Source organism: Notechis scutatus, chromosome 4, assembly GCF_049901735.1.
Source record: "Notechis scutatus isolate UNSWTSFEM ecotype Mainland chromosome 4, rNotScu1.2, whole genome shotgun sequence".
In the NCBI taxonomy this organism is placed as follows: domain Eukaryota; kingdom Metazoa; phylum Chordata; class Lepidosauria; order Squamata; family Elapidae; genus Notechis; species Notechis scutatus.
In genome coordinates this window covers 61,325,061-61,345,585 of record NC_142012.1, presented here as the reverse complement: position 1 = coordinate 61,345,585, position 20,525 = coordinate 61,325,061, and the positions used below count along the sequence as shown (strand labels likewise).

Below are 20,525 nucleotides of genomic sequence, written 5' to 3'. Positions count from 1 at the left end.
TTATAAATTTGTCAGTCTTTACGGTGTCACGTGTTCTTTGCTGTTTTGCTGCCACTGTCTGTTGTGGTTCACTGGCAGCCTGTGCAGATGGCAGTGGAATCAGACAGCGGGGAAGAACGGGGACCAGTCCAGGAGTTTGGAGAGGACTCGGATGAGGGTCCTGCATCCGATGCAGAGATGGGGCCAGGAGCATCTGGGAGTTATGTGCTGACTCTGGAGCCTATGGAGTCTGGCAGCAGCGAGGCAGAGGAACAAGGGGAGCCTGTTCCCAGTTCGCATGTGCACAGAGCTGCTAGAAGGCGAGAGCAGCTGAAACAAAAGGGGCGACTTGGGAGTAAGGCTGGGAGGTGATTGCCCCTCCCATAAGGTATTAAAGTCAGGCCAAGATGACAAAACCTTTGCAGGAAGCAAAGTAGTTCGATCGGTTCAGAATCATCCTTGAAGCTAGTTGTACTTTGGTTAGGGATTTTTTTTGTACTTTTCTAGTTCATTTGATACTTCTGTTTTTGGCAGCACTTCACAGAACTGAAAGGTGTGTGCTTATCTTGGGAGACTGTTTGAGATTAATTCCGGCTGAGAATGAAAACAATTCCCAGCGGTGCAATAAAATAAGTCTTGATTTTAAAATAAGTTTGTACATGATTACAGTTTACAAAGCCTGGGTCAGAACACTGTCACACGTGCTCATAAAGCACTCTAGTGACAAATAGGTTGAACAACTAAACAAGATTAATCCTTTTTTATTCACCGTTGTTTCAACCAAATCTATTGGAATCCACCTCTGAAGTACAGAAGTTATAAGAACATGACAGTTCTATTAAGAGTGAGGCAAGTTTTTGTTTATTGGTATTTCATTTCTGCACTTAGCTCACCCAAATCTTTCTACCTAATACCTTTCTTGTAGATAGAACTAACATATTAGGATCACCTCCTGGCACTGTAAGACAGTACTGTCAATTGCTAATGTATTTCTGACTTATAAAATTGCTGATTGTTAGAATTAAAAATCATGTAATTTCCACTCTTTTAAGTCTACAGGTAGTTCGTGATTTATGGAACCAGAAATTACATTGCTAAACAAAGCAGCTGGCGAAGTGATTCATATCTGATTTTATGAACCTTTTCTGCCATGGTTGTTAGCGAATCACTCCAGTTGTTAAGTGGACCACATGGTCATTAATGTGAATCTAGCTTCCCCCATTAAATAGTTGGAAGTTTGATAGGAAGGTACCAAATGGCATTCACATGATCCCTGGATGCTACAACCGTCATAAATGTATGCTCGTTGCTAAGCCCCAGATTTTGATCATATGATTATGACGATATTGCGACGGTCACTAAATGGGACCGGTCATAAGTCACTCTTTTCAGTGCCACTGTAACTTTGAACTGTTGTTAAATGAATGGTTATTAAATTGAGCATTAACTGTACAGTGGAAACTCAGGTCACGACCGTAATCTGTTCCAGGACTTTTGTCGCAACCCGATTTGGTCGTGAACTGAAGCAAGTGTCATCTCATAAAATATTTCTATGGCCTTTTTAGAGTTGCCAACAGAAAGGGAAGGGGGAGCAGTGGGCATCTTGCATTCCATAAATGTTTTCAAAGATAGTTTCTAGGTGACTGAAGTTTCTGCCATGCAAAATTCTAACTAGAGAGTATGATTGATGATTCTTGGCTATGGATGTGTCCCATTGGAGAATATGAATTATGATACACCCAGGGGGTGGGGGAAAACCAGGGTCAAGGGTGACAATGAATGATGTGTCTCAGAGTCAACTACACCCAGGCAGTGCTGGCATGTTTACTCCTAATAAATCTTCTTTAACTTCTGGAAGTTCGGCTAGAGACTCATGATTTAAATGGGGGTAACTATCGGAGCCCTGACAGCAAGACTAACTGCGCATGCGCCTACAATTATGTGCATGCACAGAAGGGGAAACCGCTGCAGCTGTATTTGATCAGCACCCGAGGATCTCTCCGCGACCAGAAGCAACAATTTTCCCAAATTTTTTGTCATCTCCTGATTTGGTTGCGAACAGAAGCGTTCATGACCTGAGGTTCCACTGTACTTGATTTCTATTTTCAGACTCTGTTCTACTTACTCGGCCCTGAATGAGTAAGGTGAAAAGTAGGGGTACTGTTCAGGCAGGCACCCACAAAAAAAAAATGGGAGGAACACACAGCATTATTGCATTGACTGGAAATTTTCACTCGACTGACCGGCGGGGTGCAAAGAATGGTTGCACCTACTTTGGGTCACTCTTCATGCCAGAATACAGCAATAGGACTAATGCAAGTGAAGTTGCAACATAGCATACCTCATGCCAGCACATTACCATCAAGTCATAAATATTCTTAGAAGCTAGCTTGGGTCGAAATAGCCGGTGTCCTTGTGTAATCATAGTCACCACTTCGTAGTTTGTGTTTGTCTCAAAGGGCATCTTCCCTTCCGTAAACACTTCCCACATGAGAACTCCTGCAAAATCAGAGAGAGAGAGAGACAGAGAGAGAGACACAGAGAGAGAGAGAGACAGAGACAGAGAGAGAGACAGAGAGAGAGAGAGATTTGTCAAAGTTCACAGAAATAACTGAATTGAAACATTTCCATTCCAATGTTCTGGGTTATCCTCCAGGGTGGCAAATACACGTTAATAGAAAATCAATCCTAATGAACTAAATAATCACCTTGCCTAAATCTTCTAAGGTTACTTAGTTTATCAACAATAGAATGATTAGACAAATGCTTATGAAATGAGCCTGAAAAATAGAACTAGGCATTAGGACGAAGAATGATTTAGAAGAGATGCTTCATACTCATTTCTCGGCTACTCATTAAAGCAGCAACATCTTTTTTTTTACACTACTGAGGCCTGAAAGAAAAGTTGCCGCTGTTTTCATGAATGGCTTTAAAGAGCTGACTTTCTAAAGGAGTTCTTTTAAGCTGTGATAAAATAGCTGGTTGCTTTAAGAAGCTGCCTGGTTAAAGCAATTGTTAAGATATATACATATAAGGTATAACCGAATGGTGACCTAGAAGGTAATTAAGGGACTAATTGGGACGAGTACAGGAGATAGGAGCGTTTAGGTGGGTCTGTTTATACCTTTAAATAGCATTGGAAAGCAGAAGCTTCCAGTGCTAATCTAGACCAGATTGTATGCTGGATGGGAAGTTTGTTGTTTGACATTAAACACCTTGAAACCTGCTTTCTGCTGTTGTATGGTGGTTTGTGTGCAAATCTGTGAGCTTTCAGAAGACCGGCTAAGAGTTACTAACTTAACAACTGTGGCAAGAAAGATTGTAAAATGGGTCAAAATTCACTTAGCAACAGAAATATTCGGCTAAATAGTGGCTGTAAGTGGAGGAATACCTATACAGCCAAATTTGAGAGCCTAACATACAAGCATTTTTACCAGAATATCTTTATGTGTGTGTGTTTGTGTGTGTGTGTGTAAAGCCAGCATTTCAAAATTACTAAACCTTTCTAGCACAAGGTTATATAGTAATAAATCTATAGATAGTATAGTAATAGTATCGTATTGATATATAGTAATAGATCTCCATAAAAACAAGTGATTGTCATTATATAAAATGTATTTACTTATCTATTTAAGTTTGTATGCTGCTCATCTCACTATGGAGAGTGAACATTACATTATAAACTGCCCAAAGTCACTTAGGTGAAATGGGTGATATAAAAATTTGATAAACATATAAAACAATCAGAACAGTTAACCAGAAACATGTGTTTTGTAATATTTTTGGAAACCACTAGAAGGAAATAAAGCACAAGTTAAAAAGAGGTTACAATATCTGAAATTCCTAAATGTTAAGTTTTAAGTTCTAATTTTCACTATAAGGCAGCAGTCTTTAAATTTGACAGCTTTAAGACTTGTGGACTTCAACTCCCAGAATTCCTCCTCCAGTCATGTTAGCTCAGAAATTCTGGGAGTTGAAGTCCTTACAAGTCTTAAATTTGCCAAGTTTGAAGACCCTTGCTATATGATGGCGAACCTATGGTCGCCCAAAAGAGCCCGACTGCACCAGCCAGCTGATTGTTGGGTATCTGCTGTGCATTCGCGGGGGAGAAGCGCATGCACGTGCAGAGGCATGCTGGAAGCCATGACACCCAGATTTTATGCAAGATTCCCTGTATTTTTTTTTTCTCATTCTATCTTAATTATAATTACTGCTTTGTTGGATTGTTTGAAGAGGAATGGAAGATTTGAAAAAGTAATCCTCCTAAATTTGTTTTTAAAAAGTGAAACAATCTTACCAAAAGACCAAACGTCAGACTTGCTGCTGAATCGGCTGTAATTGAAAACTTCAGGCGGACACCACTTCACAGGAAATTTAGCGCCTGAAGAGCTGGTGTACTGATCATCAAGAACATATCTAAAAGGAGAAGAAAAAAAAATCCTTCCTCTGAAATGAATTACAAGGGAACCTCGGTACTTGACGGCTTCAAAACTCGTCAAATTTGATATTCGACGCATTTTGATGTGAAAATGTTGTCCCAATACTCGGCGTTTGTTTAGTGCTCAATGCGCTGCAATAGGAAAAGAGGGACAGATGCAGAGAATGGACAGGAAGTTGGCCATGCTGGGAAGGTCGCTGCAAAAGGAGGGGGATGGCCACAGAAGGCGGACAGGACATCGGCCATGCCGGGAAGATCACGGAGATAGAAAAAGGGACAAGAGGAAGTTCTTCCCAGCACAAACAAAGGGTCACGTGATAAGTCACATGGTCTGTTTGTGATACGTCCATTTTAGTACTCATTGCACTTCCTGGAACAAATTAATGCCAAGTACTGAGGTACCCCTGTACACAAAAAACTGACACAGATAGTCCTTGAATAAGGACCACTTGTTTAACAACGGTTCAAAATTAAGATGCCACTGAAAAAAAGGGACTTTAACCCGTCCTTGGTGTCATGACTGTTGCACAATCCTTCTTGCAGTTGCATGATTGTGATTTGCAAAACCTTCCCAGATGCCTTCTGGTGAGTAAAGCCGATGAGGGAAGCCGGATTTGCTTAACAACGTGATTTGCTTCCATTACTGCGTGATTTGCTTAATGACCACGGGAAACAGGATTGTTAAAATTGGATCTGATCATAGGCTTAATGGCTGCGTTGCTTATCAACTGAAATTTCAGTCCCAATTGTGGTGATAAGTTGAGGACTACCTGTATTCAACATTCATGTCACTGCCTAACAGTAATGGATACATTTGACAAATGGAATTTAAAAGGACAGGCTATCACATAGACCCGTGAGGGCGAACCTGTGGTCGCCCAAAAGAACCCCACTGCACCAGCCAGCTGATTGTTGGGTATCTGCTGCGCATTCGCGGGGGAGACGTGCCCGCATGCACAGAGGCATGCGGTGTGGGGGGGTCACGTGCATGCACAGGGGCGGGGGGAGTCACGCATGTATTGCATCATGGGTGAAGGACGCATGCAAGCGCTATTTTGGCATGCAACGTGGAAAAGGTTAGTCATCACTGACATAGACTGACTCCGGATAACTGTTGGCAGCTAGAATATTTTTCAGTCCTCTGCATCTGAGGTAGGTGAGTTAAATTTGGTTATGTAAGCAACACATGATTGGGGTCTGTTTTAAGTTAAAAACATGGCCACCACCCTGCCACTTTGGAAAGTGCAAATGTAACTTTAAAATATTCCCGTTAAACGTATACAGATGACTAATACCTTGTCATTCCAAAATCAGATACTTTCACCACTCCTGACTCATTCACTAAGCAGTTTCTAGCAGCCTAGAGAAAGAAAGAAAGAAAAAAGTAAAACAGTAGTTGGATTGCATGTCATGGATGTGGTCTGATTTCTGCTTAATGTCTAAGAGTTACACAAGTGTAGAGATATCAGGCACCAAAAACTAAGAAAGATATGTTGCAAGTCTTCAAAGCAGAATTCTGTATGGCTTCTCACCATCAACAGAATCATGCCAAACTAAAGCATGCTACCACCCTCAGAAAGCATGGCTGGCTAGGGAGTTCTGGGAGTTGAAGTCCACACGTCTTTCAACTGCCAAGGTTGAGAAATACGAATTGAGTGTAATGCAAATCAAGGGTCTCCAGCTACGAGTAGGCTACTTCTGCCTACAATTTGGCAATTCGAATCTCTACCAGTCTCAAGTTTGACTCAGCCTTCTATCTTTCCGAGGTAGGTAAAATGAGGACCCAAATTGTTAGGGGCAAGAGGCTGACTCTGTAAACTGCTTAGAGAGGGGCAATAAAGCGCCGTAAAGCAGTATATAAGTCTAAGTACAATTGCTATTTGAATTATGGATTTTTTTTCAGGCAAGCCCAGAATTATGGGGGGGTTTTTTCCCCAAGAGAAAAGTAAAAGCAATTACTAGGTTTACTGGAGAGCATCCTGAAGATCATTTTAGATATGCTTTAATCTGTTTTGTGTTCCCCTTTCCAGAATGGGTCAAATGTAGCATAAAATCTATGATGGAGATCCTCTCTGCTCTTCCCCAAATGCTCAAAGCCAAGATTGATTTGATGTTTTTCTGTCCCACTGTCACTTTCCAGCTATAGCTTCCAGATAACTATCAAGAGCAGCCTGATGTGGAACATGTTATAGTAATCCACTTGTAAGAAGAATAAGAATGAGAGGCTGTTAACATGTGTGTTACCGTAATGCACCCATTGAAAGCAAAACTCCGAGGCAGGTAGATTCCTTGAAGAACATGTTTATTGGATACATCATATCGGCACAGCCGGTGAAAACCAACTCTAAAAGTTCCCATTGTTTTCACCTAATTAAAAGAGTAAAACTTCCCCCTCCCAGGTGTAACCAGTCACATTGTCCAATGAATATAGCTGGCAGGCTCCTCTCCTCCTTCATCAGCCACCTGTTATGATGACCTTGGTTCCCACAAGATAACTTTTTGTTTCGACTGTTAGCCGGGCTATTTACTTCCCCTCTCCCTTCCCTCTCTCAGGGTTCGTGGCAACTATGAAGCAGCACAAGGTGGCTTCAGCCAGGTTCACTTCAGAGTTGACAATGTGTGGAAAAGTGACCTTTTTGAAAAGCACCCATTGCCATTCATGGTGGAGAAAAACACCAGCTTTAATTTCTCCTTTGCAAGTCTTAAAAGGGACATGACTCCTACTTTGCATAGCTTTTGGTCAAAACATTTCATAAACATAAAAATTCAGACCCTTTAGATCCTGTGTGTCAGGATTCCGGCAGTTACCCCCATTTAAATCATGAGTCTCGAGCCAAACTTCCCAAACTTAAAAAGGATTTATTGGGAGTTAAACTGTCTGGCACTGCCTGGGTGTAGCCGACTCTGAGACACATCATTCATTGTCACCCTTGACCCTGGTTTTCCCCCACCCCCTGGGTGTATCATAATTCATATGGGACACATCCATAGCCAAGAATCATCAATCATGCTCTCTAGTTAGAATTATGCCTGGCAGAAACTTCAATCACCTAGTTACTATCTCTGAAAACATTTATGGAACGCACTTTCGGTTTGCAAGCTGCTACACTGCTCCCCCCTCCCTTTCTGCTGGCAACTCTAAAAAGGCCATAGGAATATTTTTTGAGTTGACCCTGGGCTTCATGAATGCAACAAATGTACACATGTTCATCCCCAGACTTACCAAATCTCTGTGTATGAAGCTATTTCTCTCCAGGTATTCCATTCCTTCAGAGACATCCTGACACATAGTCAGCAGATTGTCTTTAGTAAAGTGTCCACGTCTTTGGCGAAGATAATTTAGAAGGCAGCCATGCTCCATAAACTCTGTCACTATGTAGATAGGCCTCTGCTGAGTACAAACGCCATATAGCTGGACTAATTTCGGATGCGTCAACTTCCTGAAAGTAGTTTTAAAAAAGAAACAGTTAAACATGGGTTTTATATGGGAAATGGGAAATGGAAATGGAAATATAGACCTAGTTTTCTTCATGAATATTTATGGAGATTCTCAGTCATCCAGGTCAGGATTGTCCCAAAAGTGCTTTCTCTCAAGAGGCAACTGGACTTTCTGGTTTTTTTTTCTTTGAAGACGTTTCGCTTCTCATCCAAGAATCTTCTTCAGCTCTAACTGGATGGTGGGGAACGGAAGGATTTATGCTCCTTGCAGACAGCTGGTCATTTGCATTCTTTGAGTGGGTAGATAAAACTCCAAGTGGCCTCAACGACCCTCTAAAAGGATGCAAATGGCCAGCTGTCTGCAAGGAGCATAAATCCTTCCATTCCCCACCATCCAGTCAGAGCTGAAGGAGATTCTTGGATGAGAAGCAAAATGTCTTCGAAGAACAAACAAGTTGCCTCTTGAAAAAGCCACCTTTTCGTCATGAAGTTAACCTTAGTTAGAAAACATACATGTCTGGAAAGAAGTCAACGCGAAATAGCTTATGCAGTCTTTATGCTAAAAATAACAAATAACAAATTCAGAAGTGATAAAGTTGCAGAAGCAGAGTAAAATAGCAAATCCTAGTAATGCCTTATAACTGCAGGCAATAGCATTTAATATTATGGCAGATGGAGTCAAGCAATCAAGATTTAGGATCTGAAACAAATTCAAAATGCAGGCTCAGACTTCAGCATACAGAAATGTGGCTGTAACACTCCACCACTGATATATCCCCAAAATGTAATGTTTTTGCAAGATTACATGTCTAAAATAAATACAATAGACAGTTGGGGTTATATCGATCTAACCTAGTAAGAATAGATTTTTCTTTTTTCCGTACAATAGAATTGTTTACAGTAGAGAGTCCTAGTTCCTGAATCTTTAATGTTAAAGGTGAAAACCACAAATCCTATTACAATTTCAAACCTGCTCCCGTGAAACATCATTTTATATGTTAAGCATTTAAATATGTCAATGAAGTGGTTCATGAATGTATCTATGCTGGAAGATATTAAGCAGGTGGAACAAAAAATGGCAAATGTTTTGTTTTTTTTGTATTAGTAGGGATTTGATTATATCACTGCCTTTAGTATGGGATACTATATGTATTTCACTAGCAATATATTGCTAATAATAATAGTATCATTAATTGTTTAAACAGCCCATTCTTCTTCTGATCAAAATACAGATTTGTTTCCTCCTAATTTTGAGCTTAGAAAGTTTGATACTTCCAAAATAAATTCATAGTGCATCAAGCAACAAAATAAGGAGAGAACTAGTATCGGCTTTTGATGTTCTGACTCAGACAATTGATGTAATTCTTTGAAGTGCAAGGAAACAGAGCAGAACATCTGACGATGTTCAGAAGACATTTCTTAAGATGTTTTGCAGCCTTATTCTTTAATGATTATCCAGCCCCTTTGCCCGTTACTTACATCATCACTTTAGCTTCTTCTATAAAGTCCTCTTCATACATGGCACCTTCTCGGATGGCCTTGATGGCTACTTTGTACTGGGCTCTCCATTTGCCCAGCCGCACTACGCCAAAGAGGCCACTGCCCAGTTCTCGCATAAAGGTGAGTTCTGCAGGATTGATTTCCCATTTCTCTATTAAAAAAAACAAAAAAAAACAAGAAGAACAGAATCACTTGAGGATAAACCCCCAAGACAAATTGGAAGAATTTTAATTGTCAGTATTCTTTGCACCAATTCTGGTGGACCGGTAGTTAAGATTAGGCACAGTTCAACGAACCAACAAATCCCATCACTGGCTGGCCCAGCCCCCGTCCATTTTTTGGCCTGGTTTTGGGGCCATTTTCAGTCTGTTTTACAGGCGCATGGAACGCTGTTACCTTCCCACCAAAGTGGTCCCTATTTTTATTACTTGTATTTTTTTAACCTGCTTTCAAACTGCTAGGTTGGCAGAAGATGGGACCAGTAACAGGAGCTCACTGTGTTAGGCTAGGGATTCAAACCGCCGAACTGCTGACCTTTCTGATCGACAAGCTCGGAATCTTAGCCATTGAGCCACCACGTCATGTATTTGTTTGTTTGTTTATTTATTGTATAAACATGATTTGTACTGTTAGGCAAAGGTACAAACGACTGGTAGGTACAAAGTACTGAAAAAAGTGACTTACGACCATTTTTCACACTTAAGACCGTTGCAGCATCCACATAGTCATATGTTTTACATACGGATGCTGGACAACTGGTTCATATTTATGATGGCTGCAGGGTCCCAGGGTCATGTGATTCCCCTTTTACAAACTTCTGACGAACAAAGTCAATTATTCAATTATCAGTTGTGTTACCAACGTAACAACCGCAATGGTTCACTTAACAAATGTGGCAAGAAAAATCGTAAAATGGGGCAAAACTCACTTAACAAATGTTTCACTAAGCAACATAAATGTTGGGCTCAATTTTAGTTGTAAATTGAGGACTTCCTGTATAGGCTTTATAGAACTTGAGATTTTCTGCATAATAATGGGAAAATATAATTAAAAAGATAAATACATTATGCGACATATTTTAACTGCTGCTAGGATTTCCTAGGCACAATTCTGGAAGCAAGAAATTGTACCACCAGAGGGTGTTATAAAAAAAAAATTTAGACTGTGCAGAGATGGACAGACTAACAATGAAATTAAGAGACAAAGAAGAGTTGATATATTATAATGTCTGGGATGCCTGTTATGAATGGTTTAAGAATAAAAAGAAATCAAAATGGCAATTAGGTATAAAATAACAAACTATGTAAATACAAATCTGTATTCATATCTATCTATATTTATTTATATATTAAGTTGAAATTGTATAATGAAAGAAATATGTATATAGAAAGATAAGGAAATGTAAAAGATGTCTTGACATTGATATAATGATGTATAAAGTTTTATTTTTTGTTTTTAATTTTTGAAAATAAATAAAATTTACTAAATTTTTAAAAAAATGAAAAAAAAATGGAGAGGAAATAAATACATTTCAGTTCTTTGTTCATGTACAAAATCAGTAATATTTTCATACAGAAACATAAATGTACCATAGCTGAATCCAGCAGTAGTTGGTGAAGGTTTCACTTTTGGAGTCACTGGGTATCGTAGCCTCGTCACAAGCCCTAAGATTCACAGAAAATTCAAACAGTGAGTAAGTTACTTTGAAAATTAAGCAAGACGAACAATACTTTCTGGTGTTTTAATGTTAACTATGTCATTTTCCTATAGCATCATTCGTATATATTTTGAATATATACGATTTAAGCACATTAAGCCTTTTCCTGCTAGTTTTCACAAACATTTCAGTACAAGAAAGGAATTATTGAGTCTGTCATCTGAACTTCTGTAACTTCTGGTTTGGTTCTGCAACCCAACAAGACAGACACAGACTTCAGAGGATAGTTAGAACTGCAGAAAAAACAATTGCTACCAACCTGCCTTCCATCAAGGACCTGCACAAGTCAAAAAGAGGGCTGTGAAAATATTTACAGACCCCTCACATCCCAGACATAAACTGTTTCAACTCCTTCCCTCAAAATGACACTATAGAGCCCTGTACGCCAGAACAACTAGACACAAGGAGTTTTTCCCCAAACTCCATCACTCTGTTAAACAAATAATTCCCTCAACACTGTCCAACTACAGTATTTACAAAGTCTGCACTATTATTACTATTCATCTTCTCATCACTCCTTATCACCCAACCCCTCCCACTTGAGACTGTATGACTGTAACTTTGTCGCTTGTATCCTTACGATTTATATTGACTGTTTCCTGGTATGATTTGACTGCTTATTGTACCCTTTGACTATTAAGTGTTGTACTTTATGATTCTTGACTCTTGACAAATGTATCTTTTCTTTTATGTACACTGAGAGCATTTGTACCAAGACAAATTCCTTATGTGTCCAATCACAATTGACCAATAAAAAATTCTTTCTTTCTTTCTTTCTTTCTATCTATCTATCTATCTATCTATCTATCTATCTATCTATCTATCTACCTACCTACCTACCTACCTACCTACCTACTTACCTACCTACGAATTTATAGCTATCAGCAGCATGGAAAATTAGAATTATTCTATTGCTTGAAACCTGCAAAATATAGGACGAATTAAATCATTTTCAATAAAAATTTGGAACTTCTAAGCATCCTATATGACCAAAGAAGAGGTGGGGTAGAATCTTATTTGAATAATTTATTTTCTTGAATCATATTAAACCATTCAGCATCTTCAAAAGACCTGAAATTTAATAGTTTGGAGTTACAAAGTACAAATTAAAGGGTAAAAAACTCAGCATCATTTACCTGCAGCGTTGTGTTTATGATAGTCAATTAACTCTGGAATGGAGTCAAAAAGATGCTTTTCCGCCAAATAATATTGCTTTTGTGATGTCATTGTTTCTTTTATATGGTAGTGTCTTATGCCAGATAGCCCTTCTCTAAAAAAAACACAACAAATCATGTAGAAATTAAAACAGATTTTTTTTTTTGCTGAATAACCTCATGCTCTTATCTAGCTAACAAAATATTTCATTTCATTTTGGAGGCCTGTAAGTACTCAATGTGGGTCTATTTTAGGAACATACTTTTCTCCATCAGTTGTCTTAACTACATGAAAATGCGGACAAACTCAGTTGCTCCTTAGCACCTTTAGCAGCTTTCAAGGGAAATAAAATGAATTTGATTTTTCAGAAACAGCATAGTTTTGGAAATATGCATGTCCCTCGTTACATTCAAATCAACTCAGAAACGTCTTCCATTAATTCACTGGGGCATAGTCAAGACTCCAGTTTTGAACGCTAACGAGATTTCTGAAGCCAGCAAAGAAGATCAAAGCAAGATTTAATATTTTGTTACATTAAGTAGCAGGTATATATCACTTTAAGATCTCTGAGAACTAGGTCCATCATTCGATTTGACTCTTCTCTTACATATACCTTTTAAAGGACAAAATAAGAACAGTAAGGAATGGAGGTAGTCCTTGACTTACAACAGCTCTTTTAGTGACCATTTCAAGTTAAAACAGCACTGCAAAAAGTGACATGACCAGTGGCGTGTTTCAAAAACTTTTTACCACTGGTTCGGTGGGCATGGCTTGGTGGGCGTGCTTTGCGCACGCGCACAAACTTTGTACACACGTGCGCACCAAATGCACAGTTTGTGCAGGCGCAGAGGCATTTTGACTCGCCTCCTGCAATCCTGCGCTCTCCCTGTCGCTTCAGCAGCTGCCTCGCAACACTCTGCTGTGCCGCGCAAAACAGCTGCACTTCAAAAGCAGGACATAAAGGTTAGTATGAGAGCCCAGGCGGGCGGGCGGGCCCAACAGCAGAGCAGCGGAGAGAACCAGTTTGGTCTCTTCTGCTCACTGGCGCTACCAGCTCGGCCGAACCAGGCCGAACCGGTAGAATACCACCACTGCTTATGACTGTATTTCACACCTAAGACCATTGCAGCATTCCTAAGGTCATGTGATCAAAATTCAGACACTTGGCAACTGGGTCATACTTATGATGGTTGCCGTGTCCTGGGGTCAAGTGATCCCCTTTTGCAACCAGCAAAGTCAATGGGAAACCAGATTCATTTTACAACCATGTTACTAACTTATCAACCGCAGTAGTTCACTTAACAATTGTGGCATTGGCGGGATGCTGCTGGATTAACAAGCAGTTCGCTGAGTGTGTGCACACACAGCGCTGAAAATGGAGCATTTAGAACAGGGGTGGTCAACCTTTTTATACCTACCGTCCACTTTTGTATCTCTGTTAGTAGTAAAATTTTCTCTAACCGCCCACCGGTTCCACAGTAATGATGATTTATAAAGTACAAAACCCCTACCGCCCACCATGAAAGCTGGAACGCCCACTAGTGGGCGGTAGGGACCAGGTTGACTACTACTGATTTAGAAGCTCAGTTGCTTACCTTCCAAATCAGCAACAGTAAGTAGAACAGCAGGAAGGGGGGGGGATCAGTTGTGCCACGCGAATGAGATGAACTGCAAAGCAGGAAATAAAGGACAGGATAGGGGGCGCAGGGAAGGTGATCATCGGAACTACCGGTTCGCTCGAACCAGTCTGAGTCGGCAGCATCTCACCACTGAACTGTGGCAAGAAAGGCTGTAAAATGGGGTAAAACTCACTTAACAAATGTTTCGCTTAGCAACAGAAATTTTGGGCTCCATTGTGGTCTTAAGTTGAGAACAACCTGTATATATAAATTATTTCCAGATAAGAAGTTCTACCAGAAAAATCTACTAGTTATAGGTTGGAAAAACCAATGCCATAACTTGAATACCTATATCAGCGGTGGCTAACCTTTTTGGGCTCCTGTGCCAAAAATTGCGCGCGCGTCAGCACGCACACACTCGCATGCCAGCACCCAGAATGCAATGCGTGCGCCCCCTTCCCACTCCCCTGTGCACACAATCCCCCCACCCTACCCCCCTTACCTGCACTGCACCTCACAGCTGATTTTTCGGCTAGTTTGAGGCCTTTATTGACCTCCCAGAGGCTTGGGAAAAAACTCTGCAAGTCTTTTCAGGCCGAATTATAGGCCCATTTCGTCACTTCCTGTAATACCAGAAGTGACGAAATGGGCCTATAATTCGGCCTGAAAAGCCTTCCAGAGGCTTTTTCCAAGCTTCTGGGAGGCTGAAAAAGGCCTCAAACCAAATGAAAATAAATCAGCTGTGAGGCACAGGCATGCACAGTGAGGCAAGTTTGCCTGTGGCTCTGCATGCCACTTGTGGTATGCATGCCATAGGTTCACCATCATGGATCTAGATTCTAATATATTAACCACTTGGTTGACTTAGCATTTGCAGAATGTATATTAAAAACCAGAAGGAATCTGATTAACAGTCTTATTAAAAGGCACAGACTTTTGTGAACTACAGCTTATTTCATCAGGTGCCTTTCAGCAGATGTTCTAAAACAGCTACGTTTTTAATAAAATTGTTAGCTGAAAAGGAAAAGTTTCTACCAAAGTCCTGATTTTTTTGCTAACATAAATTGACACGTCTCTCCTCCTACATAATGTTTACCATGTATTATTTAGTCTGGATTTATGACAAACAAATGAGCATTGCATATTTTACCATGATTAATTAATATTTTGGATATAGCTCAAGATAGTTTTGGTTCGGCTGTATTAATATCTTTGACACTAAGCAAATCTCATATATTCAGAAATATTTCTGTTGTGAATCAATAAAAGTTACTAGCATAAATGCAAATCAGGGTTTGGAAACCCGCACACCTGATTGGCCCTTATACAACAACTAGGGATTGGTCCATTGCTAGTCCCTGATTGGCCACCATTTGGGCACTTCTCATTGGTTATAAGTTTGAACTTGTTGCACATGTCATTGGTTAATAAGGTAGCAGATAACCCTATAAAAGGGTTGCTGTTACCCATAGCCTTGCTCTGTTCTATTCTATTGTTATTATTAAAGAGTTGAAGTCACTGTCAGATGTCTGGTCTCCATTATTCCCCAAACTTTACACTGGCGATGAGGGTGGGATACGGAGACCGATGAGCTGACTGATCTACAGAGCAACTAACAGAGCACGTGGTCGAACACGCACCATCAACGGCAACATGGCCAGCGGTGCCGTACCACCCGCTCCATTCAACCCAGAGACCGAAGACTGGGAGGCATACATGGATCGGTTCCAGATGTTTCTGGAGACCAACAATTTGAAAGATGCAACAACCGGCAAAAAAAGAGCTATCTTTCTAACTCACTGCGGGCCTACCGTGTTTAAAATGGCAAAATCACTTGCCAAGCCTGCAGAGGTAAAAGAGATGGACTGGGACGTCCTCGAGCCTTTACTACGGGCTCACTACGCGCCCACCGTGCCAACCTTAGTCAGAAGACATGAATATTACCAGAGGGACCAGCGGAAGGCGAAAGCCTTGCCAATTACATCGCGGACCTCCGTAACCTTGGAGGCCTCTGCGGATTCGCCGACTTAGAAGAAGCCCTCCCGGGACCGCCTGGTTCTGGGCCTAGAAGACGGCACAATCCAGAGCAAAATTATGGCTAAGGGGACATCAGCCTCAACGATGCCCTTAAAGAAGCCTCGGCAGCGGAGCGACCAAGAAGTCGGCAGCCCGAATGCGCCGCACCAACGCACCGCCACGTAAACTCGCCAATGATACCTCGCCTCGCTCAGAGAGACACCCGGTATCGACTCACCACGAAGACCTAGAATCCCCATCCGAAAGCGATGAGGAAGAGGTCAACCGACTCGAGCGGAGCGAGACCAGTTCACGCAACCCTCTTTCCGACCGTGTGCAGGATGTGGGCGAATCACCCACGATCCAGCTGCAAATTCCTCGCGCACTCTGCGGAAATTGCGGGAGATGAGGTCACATCGCAAAGGTTTGCAGAAGCAAACAAAACTCCAAACCCGACAGGCGAATGCCAATCTTCAGGATTCTTCGGCACACACCGAAAAACTGAACCACCAATGGGGAAACCACTCCTACAGAAACAAGCCGTCCACCACTTCCACCAGGCGTGAAGAAACCAGACGGGAGAGACCCACCAAACAATCACCATAGGCCACGCTACATCCCTTGATGCCGGGAAAATCCGAGTAAAGGTCGCCATCGAAAACAAACCTTGCGTGATGGAGGTAGACTCGGGATCTTCCCTCTCGATGGTGTCGTGGAAAAGCGCTCCAACAGCTCATTCCAACGATTCGCCACCAAGACCTTAACCCTCAAAGGGTTATACTCAAAGACTATCAGGGCAACGGCAATTCCCGTCGTCGGGTCCCGCAGATTCAGGTCTCTTTCAAGGACCGTGCACGTCGCTCTACCACTGACTGTCGTGGACCGCGACAGGCCTGGTCTTTAGGCCTTCAATGGTTCAGGCCGCTCGGAATCACTGTGGCCGAGGTCCACCGAGCTGAGAGTAGCGATTGGGAGGAGGCACTCGTGCAAGAATTCCAAGGCGTTTTGCGAACGGACTAGGCAAGTACAAGGGGACCCGATCTCGTTTAACTTGAACCCTGACATAGCACCCATCCGCCTTAAGCCACGTCGGGTGCCATTCGCCTTGAAGCCTAAAATCGACGAACAACTCGATAAGCTAATAGCGCAGGGCGTGCTGGAACCCACCGACCACGCCCGCTGGGAAACCCCTATAGTGACGCCTATCAAGCCTGATGGGTCACTAAGAATTTGCGGAGACTACCGGGCCACCTTAAACCACGCACTACAGCAGAGTGCATATCCAGTGCCGGTAGTGCAACACTTGCTCCATTCCTGGGTGGCGGGAAAGTTTTCGCTAAACTAGATCTAGCCCAGGCGTATCAGCAATTGCCTGTAGATCCTACCACGGCAGAAGCGCAAACTATAAATAACGCATAGGGCGCATTTAAATGCAACCAGCTCCAGTTCGGGGTAAGCGTTGCCCCCGGAATCTTCCAGAGTTTAATGGAAAGGTTGTTACAAGGGATCAGAGGGGTCGTACCATATTTCGACGATGTACTCATCGCCGCCCTAACAAAGACATCCTAGAAAAATGACTCAGAGAGGTCTTGAAGATTCCAAACGCATGAGCCTCAGAGTTAAAAAAAGATAAATGCCAGTTATGTACTGAAAAGTAGAATTTTTGGGATACCTCCTGGACAGCCAAGGAATCCATCCCACCGAAGACAAATTAAGGGCGATTAAAAGGCCCCCACTCCAAGGAACAAGGCAGACCTACAGGCGTTCCTTGGACTTATCAATTTCTATAATGTCTTTTTACCCCACAAAGCAACGGTAGCAGAACCATTGCATAGACTATTAGACAAAAAAGCAACGTGGGTTTGGGGACAACGGGAACAATGTGCTTTCCAACAAGTAAAGAAATTGCTAACTTCTGACTCTGTACTTATGCAGTACAACGAGACTCTTCCGCTCACTATCACGTGTGACGCGCCTTTTGGGGTTGGGGCAATTCTGGCCCACGTGTTGCCAAATGGAGCGGAAGCCCCCATCGCGTTCTTTTATGCGAACCCTAGCTAAAGCTGAAAGAAATTATAGTCAGCTGGACAAAGAAGCTTTAGCTATTGTGGCTGCAGTTAAAAGATTTCATGAATATGTTTATGGCCGTTCGTTTACGATAATTACTGACCATAAACCGCTACTGGGGATCATTGCGGGTAATAAACCAACCCGTATATATTGTCCCCCAGAATGACCCGTTGGTCTGAATTCTTGGCGGCCTACAACTACACCTTGCAACATCGCCCGGGAAGTCAATTCTCCACGCTGATGCATTGAGCAGAACACCGCTCCCAGACTCTGTTGTAGATCCAGCCCCAACCATCTCAACACTACAGATCGAAGCTCTACATGCACCACCTTTGACGGTTAGAGACATTGCCTTTGAAACGAAACGTGACCCAGTCCTGCAACACATCCTACGCTGGGTTGAACGGGGGTGGCCAACGGACCAAATAGCACCGGAATGGGCGCCTTTCAAAGCCCGCCAAACCGAACTGTTTTCCCAAAAAGGCTGTATCTTGTGGGGCGATCGGTCGTAATCCCTGGCAAATTGCAACAAACTGTTTTGGCGGTTTTGCATGAAGGACATCCGGGTATCGTGCGGATGAAAGCACTCGCACGCAGCTACGCTTGGTGGCGGAATCGACAAAAGAATCGAGGCCTGGGTCGCTACTTGTCAACGTTGCCAGGGCGTCAGCAACGCCCCACCTAAAGCAAGCCCAACAGAATGGGAAACTCCGAGGGGACCTTGGTCCCGTATTCATATTGACTTTGCGGGGCCTACCAAAGGCCACACTTTCCTTATTACTGTCGACGCCTATTCAAACTGGCTCGAGATCCATCGAATGAACACAACTACAACGGACTCAGTTATCAATAAATTAAACAGACTATTTGCCACACACGGGTTTCCGGACGTGTTGGTCTCGGACAACGGCCCACAATTTACTGCATTACCCTTTGAACAATATCTTGCCGATCGGGGCATCCGCCATGCGCTAACTTTGCCCGCGCACCCTGCGGCGAATGGGCGTGCAAACGCATGGTACAATTTGTAAAAAGACCCTTCACAAAATGGAATTTGGCAACATCGACGACAAAATCAATCGAATTCTCTTGTTGCAGCACATCCGCCCCACAGCGTGACCAACAAAACATCCGCTGAACTTCTCATGGGGCGGAAACTACGATCGCACCTTGACCGGCTCCACCCGCATTCGCACCGGAAAAGCCTTTCGGCTCCAGCAGCAAATGCCGGGAATTTAAGGTAGGCGATTTAATCTTTGCCAAAAACTTTTCCGGCGACCCGTTATGGATACCCGCAACCGTTACCCACCTTACCGGGCGAGATCTTACCGCCTGCTAACGGATGATGGGAGGGTGTGGAAACGCCACATAGACCAACTCCGATCGAGACTACCACCCAGCGCCCATGACTCCCGGGTTCACCAATTCAAGGGGAGGAAATATCGAGGAAATTGACTTTGATGTGACAAATAGCAGGCCAACGGAAACCCTAGGGCCCAGCGAAACACCGGAACTTGAAGCGGGAGGGAGTTGAATTTTCAGGGAACTTTAACACGGGGAAACCGAACTGCAAAACCCGAAGAAACACGATGTAGCGGAGACAACCACAGTTAAAGCAGCACGGAATCACCGTGCAGCGAAACAGAAATTAATAAAGACCATTCAAACGCTCCACGGAACCGGACCTTAGACCAAAACCGGTGGAGCCACGGAAATCATCCAGACAGACCAAGCGGCCTGTCTATCTTGAGATTTTATTACAGCTCCCCTCAAACGGAACCCAAGGGGAGGGTGTTGTGAATCAATAAAAGTTACTAGCATAAATGCAAATCAGGGTTTGGAAACCCGCACACCTGATTGGCCCTTATACAACAACTAGGGATTGGTCCATTGCTAGTCCCTGATTGGCCACCATTTGGGCACTTCTCATTGGTTATAAGTTTGAACTTGTTGCACATGTCATTGGTTAATAAGGTAGCAGATAACCCTATAAAAGGGTTGCTGTTACCCATAGCCTTGCTCTGTTCTATTCTATTGTTATTATTAAAGAGTTGAAGTCACTGTCAGATGTCTGGTCTCCATTATTCCCCAAACTTTACAATTTCTGCAGTCAACAAAATATTAATACAAAACATGGTGCAGCTTTATATATGAACCTTAATACTAGCACCTTAATATAGCACTAGCATACTTAGAACCTAAATTACAGCTACATGGATAAAAAAGAAAGGAATTTTTGCAAACTGAAAGTTGAACGTGTGTGCATATATAAGATAAATTTATTGTCATTGTACTCAGAACCTGAGAACAACAAAATAAGGTGCTCTTTCACAACATACAACTGAACAACACCAAAAAACATATACAAATAACAATGTAAAACAAATAACAGTTAAAAACTATACAACCAGGATATATATATGTTAAGATCACCAGATTCATAACTCTGCATTTAACCTGATCACAGCACTTGGGTGAAAGCTATGTTTAAATCTACTTGTCCTAGCTTTCCGCATATATGTATGAAAAGTTAATTCATTCCAGGTTGTTTATATTTGGTGATTGCTAGGAATTTAGGAGATTAAGTATATCA

At 42.2% G+C, this 20,525-nt stretch overlaps 1 protein-coding gene across 2 annotated transcripts in view; it reads right to left on the bottom strand.

Moving 5' to 3' along the window:
- TEC (tec protein tyrosine kinase) overlaps positions 1–20,525 on the bottom strand; it is an 84,408-nt gene that overhangs the window by 2,566 nt on the left and 61,317 nt on the right. For both annotated transcript variants that reach the window (XM_087963616.1, XM_087963615.1), the window contains exons 11-17: positions 12,209–12,342; positions 10,945–11,019; positions 9,335–9,506; positions 7,641–7,857; positions 5,713–5,777; positions 4,277–4,395; positions 2,321–2,478 (exon numbers count right to left, since the gene is read on the bottom strand). In XM_087963616.1, coding sequence (XP_087819742.1) covers positions 2,321–2,478; positions 4,277–4,395; positions 5,713–5,777; positions 7,641–7,857; positions 9,335–9,506; positions 10,945–11,019; positions 12,209–12,342 — 940 coding nt within the window. The remainder of the gene's footprint in view (positions 1–2,320; positions 2,479–4,276; positions 4,396–5,712; positions 5,778–7,640; positions 7,858–9,334; positions 9,507–10,944; positions 11,020–12,208; positions 12,343–20,525) is intronic.